Below are 10,500 nucleotides of genomic sequence, written 5' to 3' on the forward strand. Positions count from 1 at the left end.
GGGAAAACCCAAAGGTTTTCTATAGGTATGTCAGGAATAAAAGGATGACTAGGGTAGGTATCGGTCCAGTCAAGGATAGTAGTGGGAAGTTGTGCGTGGAGGCGGGGGAGATTGGAGAGACACTAAGTCAATACTTTTCGTCAGTATTCACTCAGGAACAGGACACTGTTGCTGATGTGAATATTGAGTCACAAGTCATTAGAATGGATGACCTTGAGGTATGTAGGGAAGAGGTCTGGGGAATACTGGAAAGGATGAAAATAGATAAGTCCCCTGGGCCTGATGGCATTTATCCTAGGATCCTCTGGGAAGCTAGGGAGGAGATAGCGGAGCCTTGATTTTTATGTCGTCATTATCTACAGGAATAGTGCCAGAAGACTGGAGGATAGCGAATGTGGTCCCCTTGTTCAAGAAGGGGAGTAGGGATAGCCCGAGTAACTATAGGCCAGTGAGTCTCACTTCTGTTGTGGGCAAAGTCTTAGAGAGAATTGTAAGGGATAGGATTTATGAACATCTGGATAGGAATAAAGTGATCAAGGATAGTCAGTATGGTTTTGTGAAGGGCAGGTCGTGCCTCACAAACCTTATCGAGTTCTTTGAGAAAGTGACCAAGGAAGTGGACAAGGGTAAAGCAGTAGATGTGGTGTATATGGATTTTAGCAAGGCGTTCGATAAGGTACCCCATGGTAGGCTACTGCAAAAATTACGGAGGTATGGCATTGAGGGTTCATTAGAGGTTTGGATTAGGAATTGGCTGGCTGGAAGGAGACAGAGGGTAGTAGTTGATGGTATAGGTTCATCTTGGAGTGCAGTTACTAGCGGTGTTCCACAAGGATCTGTTTTGGAACCATTGCTGTTTGTCATTTTTATAAATGACCTGGAGGAGGGGCTTGAAGGCTGGGTGAGCAAGTTTGCGGATGATACGAAAGTCGGTGGAGTTGTGGACAGCGAAGAAGGATGTGGCAGGTTACAGCGGGATATAGATAAGTTGCAGAGCTGGGCAGAAAGGTGGCAAATGGAGTTCAATGTAGCTAAGTGTGAAGTCATTCACTTTGGTAGGAGTAACAAGAAGATGGATTACTGGGCTAATGGTAGGCTACTTGGTAGTGTGGATGAGCAGAGGGATCTTGGTGTCCATGTACACAGATTTCTGAAAGTTGCCACCCAGGTAAATAGTGCTGTGAAGAAGGCATATGGCGTACTGGGCTTTATTGGTAGAGGAATTGAGTTCCGGAATCCTGAGGTCATGTTGCAGTTGTATAAGACTCTGGTGCAGCCTCATCTGGAGTATTGTGTGCAGTTTTGGTCGTCATACTATAGGAAGGATGTGGAGGCATTGGAATGGGTGCAGAGGAGGTTTACCAGGATGTTGCCTGGCATGGTAGGAAGATCGTATGAGGAAAGGCTGAGGCACTTGGGGCTGTTCTCATTGGAGAAAAGAAGGTTTAGGGGAGATTTGATAGAGGTGTTCAAGATGATTAGGGGTTTAGATAGGTTTGACAGTGAGAACCTTTTTCCGCTAATGGAATCAGCTGTTACTCGGGGACACAGCTTTAAATTAAGGGGAGGTTGGTAAAGGACAGATGTTAGGGGTAGATTCTTTACTCAGTGAGCTGTGAGTTCATGGAATGCCCTGCCAGTAGCAGTGGTGGACTCTCCCTCTTTATGGTTATTTAAGCGGGCATTGGATAAGCATCTGGAGGTTATTGGGCTAGTGTAGGTTAGGTAGGCTTCGGTCGGCGTAACATCGAGGGCCGAAGGGCCTGCACTGCGCTGTATTTTTCTATGTTCTATGTTCTACGTAACTACGTTCAGTGTATTGTACTGACATGGATTCTCTTCTTCACCCTGGTATGAACAGCTCTATCACTGATTGAGAAGCTGAACAACACCAAATTAGTTTTGCTTTCACTCAGCTAGCACTATGGGCAACATCTGTTGGAGTGGCGGGCAAGGCAAATAATTGGGTGCGTTGGCCCTGGCTCATAGTCTTCTGGCAACCTCACCAATTAAATGCTGGGCAGGAAGGCACTTAGGACACTTTTCAGACTCATCAGTAAAAAAGGCACTAAGTAGCAGGACGGGTTGGACCGAAGGGTCTGTTTCCATGCTGTACATCTCTATGACTCTATGATTCTATAGTCAAAGTGGCCACTTAAGACCCTCAATTCAATCCAGCTTCGTTTCCCTGCCTTTCTGACCAGGAAGAAGAGAGGCAAGTTTCCTAACTCTATTTCACCCATTCTGAGGGCAATCAAAGACATGGATAAAGAAAAACAGAGCTTTTAAACAATCCCTGCCCTTGTATCTGATGTCTCCTCACCTCCCTCTCATCCCTGTGACCCTCATTCCCATGAGAAGCTAACAGAAACCATGATTCTTAAAAAATGTTTGGATCCCTGAAGACTTGTTCTCCAGTACTGCACTTTAGAATCAAGAAGCTGCTGGTCTCTGATTGGTCAGTAGTTTCTGGCGAAGAGGGGTTCACTGTCAAGACCTGCAGTAGACCAAGAAGCTCGTTGGTCAAGTCTTAGTAAGTTGATCATCTCACAATGCAGTGAGCTTCCATGGTGATGGACACTGAGAATATATATAAAGAGCATAATACGTAGCAGCAGAAGTAAAATATTAAGGCCATCATGTCAGCACTGCCATTCAATGAAATCACAGCTCATCTGTCTCCACACTTAGCCCAGTAAGATAACTGTAGTGATTATGTTTTTTTTAACAATAGTTTTTTTGTAATTAACGTGTTAGTTTGGGGTAATCAATGGGAGGTTCATTACTGCACATGGCCGTTTTTATTTACATTAATTGCAAAAATGGAAGAAAGCACACACATCTATCGGATAATAAATAGATTGATTATTTTCTTACTTCACTGGCCTTTAAGACTCCAAACAACGGGAAGAGAAAGGCAGGTACCATCGCTGCTGCACCAAGTGGGACGGCCTCCGAGACCCAATATACTGCAGTCACTATCAGGACATAGGCACATTGAGCTTCTGGCTGAAAGACAGAAACAGAAAATGTACTCATTAGATAAAAAGTTTTATATTTCCTGGCACATTGACAGGAGTAATACATTGAGAAATGAGATATTACATCAAGACACAGTGTGCCTGCGCAGCAATCAGAAGACTAAATCAAAATATTCTTGATGAAGGACTCCAGCCCGAAATATTGATTTTTCCTGCTCCTCGGACGCTGCCTGACCTGCTGTGCTTTTCCAGCAACACACTCTCGACTCTGATCTCCAGCATCTGGAGACCTCACTATCTCCTAAATCAAAATATTGCTGATGCCAGAAATGAGAGCGGAAGAGTTAACATTTCAACTTAATGTCTTTGTGTCAGAATTTAGGGGCAGAGAAAAGGTAAGGGAAGGAGAAGGGGCCAGTGATAAGGGTGGAAGGTGGGATAACTTAATTGACAAATCAGATCATGGTGCAAAGTCAAAGGAGACAGTAATCCACAAAAAAAAGTGATGGCTTTCGAGGAACTATAAATAGAAACAGCAGAACAATTACCTGAAGACTTGGGAGCAGGAGTAGGCAATTCAGCCAATCTGCTCTGCCCCACCATTCAATGAAATCATGGCTGATCTGATAATCCTCAACTCCACCTTCCTGCCTTTTCCCGTAACCCTTGATTCTCTTATTGATTAAAAATCTTTCTCTCTTCAGTTTGACTGTACTTGACAACACAGCCTTGCAAAAACTTATTCTGTAAAAAATTCCACAGATTCACCACCCTCTGAGAAATGAAATTCTTCCTCACTCAGTTTTGTCTTAATTCTTAATCTTGCAAGAAATTAAGGGATAGGAGGAGAGTGCAGGTAAGTGGCGTTGAAATGCCCATCAGCCATGATTGAGTGGTGGAGTGGACTCGATGGGCTGAATGGCCTTACTTCCACTCCTATTTCTTATGGTCTTATGGTTTTTATATGTGTGAGCCATTATACTGATATTATTTCCTCTGGTCCCTAGACTCTCCCATAAGGAGAAACAACCTTTCTGCATCTGCTCTGTCAACTCCTGTAAGAATTGTATATTTCAATAAGGTCACCTCTCATTTTTCTAAATTTCAATTAGTATCAGCCCAGCCTAGGAACAGGAGATTCGACGTTTCGGGCATAAGCCCTTCTTCATGCTGCCTGACCTGCTGCACTTTTCCAGCAACATAATGCTGCCTGACCTGCTGCGCTTTTCCAGCAACACATTTTCAGCTCTGATCTCCAGCATCTGCAGACCTCACTTTCTCCTCAGTCCAGCCTACTCAATCTCTCCTCATAAGGGGTTTCCATTAAAAATATGCCAACACTTGCTTTCCAAAATCAAAACAGACTCTAGATCAAAATCTGTAAAAGAAAAATATCTGGAAAGCGTGTGTCCAGAAAATCTAACTTATGCTCAAAGCATTTAAATAGTATACTTTTTAAACTTTCTTGAGTTGTGATCAATGCTGGCAAGATTAGTAATGGCTGCCCCTGCTTCATCACCCTTGAATTGGGTGGTTTTCTCCGCCATTTCAGATAGCAGTTAAAATTACATTGCTTTGGCTTGGAGTCACATATAGGTCAGACCAGGTAAAATTGGCAGATTTTCAAATGGGTTTTACATCAATCATTGATAACTTCATGATTACTGTTATTGAAACTGGCTGCATGTTCCAGGTTTATTAATCCAAGTTTAAATTCTACTAGCGAACATAACAAAAGTTGAACCCATGCCCCCAGAGCATTAATCTGGGTCAATAAAAACCAAAAGAACTGCAGGTGCTGTAAATCAGAAAGATTTACAGGGGTGACATGGTGGCTCAGTGGTAAGCACTGTTGCCTCACAGCACCAGGGACCCAGATTCGATTCCAGCCTCGGGCGACTGTCTGTATGTAGTTTGCACATTCTCCCGGTGTCCTTGTGGGTTTTCTCCGGGTGCTCCGGTTTCTTCCCACAGTCCAAAGATGTGCAGGTTAGGTGAATTGGCCATGGTAAATTGCTTATAGAGTTAGGTGCATTCGTCAGGGATAAATACAGGGTAGAGGAACAGGTCTGGGTAGGCTACTCTTCGGAGGGTCAGTGTGGACTTGTAGGGCTAAAGGACTTGTTTCCATACTGTGAGGAATCCAGTCTAATCTCAAAAATGGAAATTGCTGGTAAAACTCAGAAGGTCTGGCAGCATTGTACAGAGAAACGTTTCAGGTCAAATTACCCTTCCTCAGCACTGGGTGGTCAGGAAAATGTTGATTTATGGGCAGAAAATAGGGTAGGGGAGGGGGTAAGGAGTAAATGATAAATGAGGAGGGGGCCCAAAGAGAGAGAAGAGCAGTTAGACAGGCCTGGTGTGTGTAGTAGGGCCTAGGACATGGGGGAGCTCAGGCCCTAAAATTACTGAACTCAATGTTAAGTCTGGAGGGCTGCAGGGTACCCAAGTGGAAAATGAGTGCTGTTCTTCCAGCTTGTGCAGAGCTTTGCTGGAGCACTGCTGAGACAGAGATATTGGCCAGGGAATAGGGTGGTGTGTTGAAGTGACAGACAACTGGAAGTTCAGGGTCCTTTTTGCAGACAGAACATAAGTGTTCTGCGAAGTAGTCATGCAGTCTATGCTTCCTTTCCCCAATGTAGAAGAGAGCACATTATGAGCAGTAAATGCAGTAGACTAAGTGAAAAATACAATACCAGGCTATAGTCCAACAGGTTTGATTGGAAGCACTAGCTTTCGGAGCACTGCTCCTTCATCAGGTGATTCAATCTAGTAGACTAGATTGTGTGAAATGCAGGTAAAGCACTGCTTCACCTTGAAGGTGTGTTTGGGCCCTTGGATACTGCATTAATCTTGTCTCTAGTGCAGAACATGAACAATATGCCTGTGCCTCCCTATATCTGAACAATCAAATTTATAGCCAAACTAACTACTCCATGTGATCAGGAAACCAAACCCATCACAGCATTTGTACTACACGCCTAGCATCTACTGCATAAACTTCTGGAACATATTAGTAAATCTGTTAAAACAGTGTGATCCCCGAAATACAAATTTAATTCTGAAGAACTAATATTCAAATTCTTGGAAAGCCAGTTCTCAACAGAAAACAGAAGGTGAGATTTCAGACCAACAAATGGCTGACTTGGACATACCAGACTCATATGTGTCACAAAGCTGTTCACGAGAATGCTCAAGTTGCTGATGAAATGACATGGCTGGTTGGAGAGACAGTGCTCAACTCAACAGGAAGATAGTTTGAGAGCATATCAAAACCAAATCATTTTGTGATTTTAAGCATCTTATTTAGATCACTCTTCATGTTTCTTCACTCACTTGACCATTTCACAAATGCATAAAACTTGTCCTCATAAGTTAACCCTGTAAACCTCAATATCATTCAGTTGAATGTATGCAATGTTCATTCTAAAGCCAACACGTCCTTCATTAGGTGTGTGCCTCAGACTGGGTATGGTGCTCCAAATGTGTGCTGGCTATTACTTTACCCAACTGAGACATAACTTTGTTCCCACTCCAACTTATTCAAAATCATTGGTATAACCTCTTTAACTTGTTTAATTACTATTTGTTCCTGCACACTAATTTTTCTTTTATCTGGACACCTAAATATCTTTCATCCTCCACAGTTCCCAGACCCTCACCATTAAAAAAAACAATTCTGAAGGGAGTTTACAGAGAGTTAGGAAAAAATTTAAAAAGGAGGTCTTCAAGGGTAGTCATATCTGAATTACTCCTAGTGCTATGATTTAGTGAGGGCAGGAATAGGAGGATAGAGCAGATGGATGCATGGCTGTGGAGCTGGTGTAATGGAGAAGGAATCACATTTTTGGATCATTGGAATCTCTTTTGGGGTAGAAGTGACCTGTACAAGAAGGACGGATGGCACCTAATTGGAAGGGGATTAACATACTGGCAGGGAAATTTGCTAAAACTGCTTGGGAGGACTTAAACTAGTAAGGTGGGGGGGGGAGACGATGGTGGGACCCAGGGAGATAGTGGGGAAAGAGATCAATCTGAGACTGGTACGGCTGTGAACAGAAGTGAGTCAAACAGTGAGGGCAGGCAGGGACAAGGTAGGACTAATAAATTAAACTGCATTTATTTCAATGCAAGGGGCCTAACAGGGAAGGCAAATGAACTCAGGGCATGGTTAGGAATATGGGGCTGCGATATCATAGCAATTACAGAAACATGGCTCAGGGATGGGAAGGACTGGCAGCTTAATGTTCCAGGATACAAATGCTACAGGAAGGATAGAAAGAGGGGAAGGGGGAGAGGGGGTGTGGGTGTGGTGTGACATTTTTGATAAGGAATAGCATTACAGCTGTGCTGAGGGAGGATATTCCCGGAAATACATCCAGGGAAGTTATTTGGGTGGAACTGAGAAATAAGAAAGGAATGATAATCTTATTGGGATTGTATTATAGACCCCCCAATAGTCAGAGGGAAATTGAGAAACAAACTTGGGTAAGGAGATCTCAGCTATCTGTAAGAATAATAGGGTAGTTATGGTCGGGGATTTTAACTTTCCAAACATAGACTGGGACTGCGATAGTGTTAAAGGTTTAGATGGAGAGGAATTTGTTTAGTGTGTACAAGACAATTTTCTGATTCAGTATGTGGATGTACCTACTAGAGAAGTTGCAAAACTTGACCTTCTCTTGGGAAATAAGGCAGGACAGGTGACTAAGGTGTCAGTGGGAGACACTTTGGGGCTAGCAACCATAATTCTATTCGTTTTAAAATAGTGATGGAAAAGGATAGACCAGATCTAAAAGTTGAAGTTCTAAATTGGAGAAAGGCCAATTTTGACGGTATTAGGCAAAAACTTTAGAAAGCTGATTGGGTACAAATGTTCACAGGCAAAGGGTTGGCTGGAAAATGGGAAGCCTTCAGGAATGAGATAACGAGAATCAGAGAAAGAATATTCCTGTCAGAGTGAAAGGGAAGGCTGGTAGATATAGGGAATGCTGGATGACTAAAGAAATAGAGAGTTTGGTTAAGAAAAAGAAGGAAGCATATGTCAGGTATAGACAGGATAGATCAAGTGAATCCTTAGAAGAGTATAAAGGAAGTAGGAGTATACTTAAGAGGGAAATCAGGAAGGCAAAAAGAGGACATGAAATAGCTTTGGCAAATAGAATTAAGGAGAATCCACAGTGTTTTTACAAATATATTAAGGACAAAAGGGTATCAAGGGAGAGATTAGGGCCCCTCAAAGATCAGCAGGGCGGCCTTTGTGTGGAGCCACAGAAAATGGGGAGATACTAAATTAATATTTTGCATCAGTATTTACTGTGGAAAAAGATATGGAAGATATAGACTGTAGGGAAATAGATGGTGACAACTTGCAAAATGTCCAGATTACAGTGGAGGAAGTGCTGGATGTCTTGAAATGGTTAAAGGTGGATAAATCCCCAGGACCTGATCAGGTGTACCCTAGTATTCTGTGGGAAGCTAGAGAAGTGATTCCTGGGCCTCTTGCTGAGATATTTGTATCATCAATAGTCACAGGTGAGGTGCCGGAAGACTGGAGGTTGGCAAACGTGGTGCCACTGTTTAAGAAGGAAGGTAAAGACAAGCCAGGGAACTATAGACCGGTGAGCCTGACCTCAGTGGTGGGCAAGTTGTTGGAGGGAATCCTGAGGGACAGGATGTACATGTAATTGGAAAGGCAAGGACTGATTCGGGATAGTCAACATGGCTTTGTGCATGGGAAATTATGTCTCGCAAACTTGATTGAGTTGTTTGAAGAAGTAACAAAGAAGATTGGACTTAAGGGAATTTATATTTGCCAGGAATTGGTGTTGGAGAGATTGTTAGGTCTGAAGGTTGATAAGTCCTCAGGGCCTGATGGTCTACACCCCAGGGTACTGAAGGAGATGACTCGAGAAATCGTGGATGCGTTGGTAATTATTTTCCAATGTTCTATAGATTCGGGATCAGTTCCTGCGGATTGGAGGGTGGCTAATGTTGTACCACCTTTTAAGAAAGATGGGAGAGAGAAAGCAGGAAATTATAGACCAGTTAGTCTGACCTCAGTGGTGGGAAAGATGCTGGAGTCTATTATAAAAGGATGAAATTATGACACATCTGGATAGTAGCAATAGGATAGGTCAGAGTCAGCATGGAGTTATGAAGGGGAAATCATGCTTGACTAATCTTCTGGAATTTTTTGAGTATGTAACTCTGAAGATGAACGAGGGAGATCCAGTAGATGTAGTGTACCCGGACTTCCAGAAAGCTTTTGATAAAGTCCCACATAGGAGGTTAGTGAGCAAAATTATGGCGCATGGTATTGGGGGCAAAGTACTAACTTGGATTGAAAGTTGGTTGGCTGACAGGAAACAAAAAGTAGTGATAAACAGATCTATTTCAGAATGGCAGGCAGTGACCAGTGGGGTACCACAGGGATCAGTGCTGGGACCGCAGCTTTTTACAATATATATTAATGATATAGAAGATGGTATTAGTAATAACATTAGCAAATTTGCTGATGATACTAAGCTGGGTGGCAGGGTGAAATTTGAGGAGGATGTTAGGAGATTACGGGGTGACCTGGACGGGTTAGATGAGTGGTCAGATGCTTGGCAGGTGCAGTTTAATGTGGATAAATATATGGTTATCCACTTTGGTGGCAAGAACAGGAAGGCAGATTACTACCTAAATGGAATCAATTTAGGTAAAGGGGCAGTACAGAGAGATCTGGGTGTTCTTGTACACCAGTCAATGAAGGTAAGCATGCAGGTACAGCAGGTAGTGAAGAAGGCTAATAGCATGCTGGCCTTCATAACAAGAGGGATTGAGTATAGAAGCAAAGAGGTTCTTCTGCAGCTGTACAGGGCCCTGGTGAGACCACACCTGGAGTATTGTGTGCAGTTCTGGTCTCCAAATTTGAGGAAAGACATTCTGGCTATTGAGGGAGTGCAGCGTAGGTTCACAAGGTCAATTCCTGGAATGGCAGGACTACCTTACGCTGAAAGACTGGAGCGAGCGGGCTTGTATACCCTTGAGTTTAGAAGACTGACAGGGGATCTGATTGAGACATCTAAGACTATTAATGGATTAGACACTCTGGAGGCAGGAAACATGCTTCCGCTGATGGGTGAGTGCCGAACGAAAGGACACAGCTTAAAAATACCGGGTAGACCATTTAGGACAGAGATGAGGAGAAACTTCTTCACCCAGAGAGTGGTAGCTGTGTGGAATGCTCTGCCTCAGAGGGCAGTGGAAGCCCAGTCTCTGGATTCATTTAAGAAAGAGTTGGATACAGCTCTCAAGGATAGTGGAATCAAGGGTTATGGAGATAAGGCAGGAACAGGATAATGATTAAGGATGATCAGCCATGATCATATTGAATGGTGGTGCAGGCTCAAAGGGCAGAATGGCCTAATCCTGCACCTATTGTCTATTGTCTGTATGGATTTCAGCAAGGCGTTCGACCAGGTTCCCCATGGGAGACTGATTAGCAAGGTTAGATCTCATGGAATACAGGGAG

The 10,500-nt window shown here is 43.3% G+C and overlaps 1 protein-coding gene across 1 annotated transcript in view; it reads right to left on the reverse strand.

Annotated features, from left to right (window-relative positions):
* slc13a4 (solute carrier family 13 member 4) overlaps positions 1-9,814 on the reverse strand; it is a gene marked incomplete at its 5' end in the record, with an annotated part of 108,050 nt that extends 98,236 nt beyond the window's left edge. Inside the window, 2 exons of the mRNA XM_060840070.1 lie at positions 2,878-3,005; positions 9,784-9,814. Coding sequence (XP_060696053.1) covers positions 2,878-3,005; positions 9,784-9,814 — 159 coding nt within the window. The remainder of the gene's footprint in view (positions 1-2,877; positions 3,006-9,783) is intronic.
* Between the last annotated feature and the right edge of the window lie 686 nt (positions 9,815-10,500).

The sequence above is a fragment of the Hemiscyllium ocellatum genome, chromosome 19 (genome assembly GCF_020745735.1).
Source record: "Hemiscyllium ocellatum isolate sHemOce1 chromosome 19, sHemOce1.pat.X.cur, whole genome shotgun sequence".
Lineage (NCBI taxonomy): Eukaryota > Metazoa > Chordata > Chondrichthyes > Orectolobiformes > Hemiscylliidae > Hemiscyllium > Hemiscyllium ocellatum.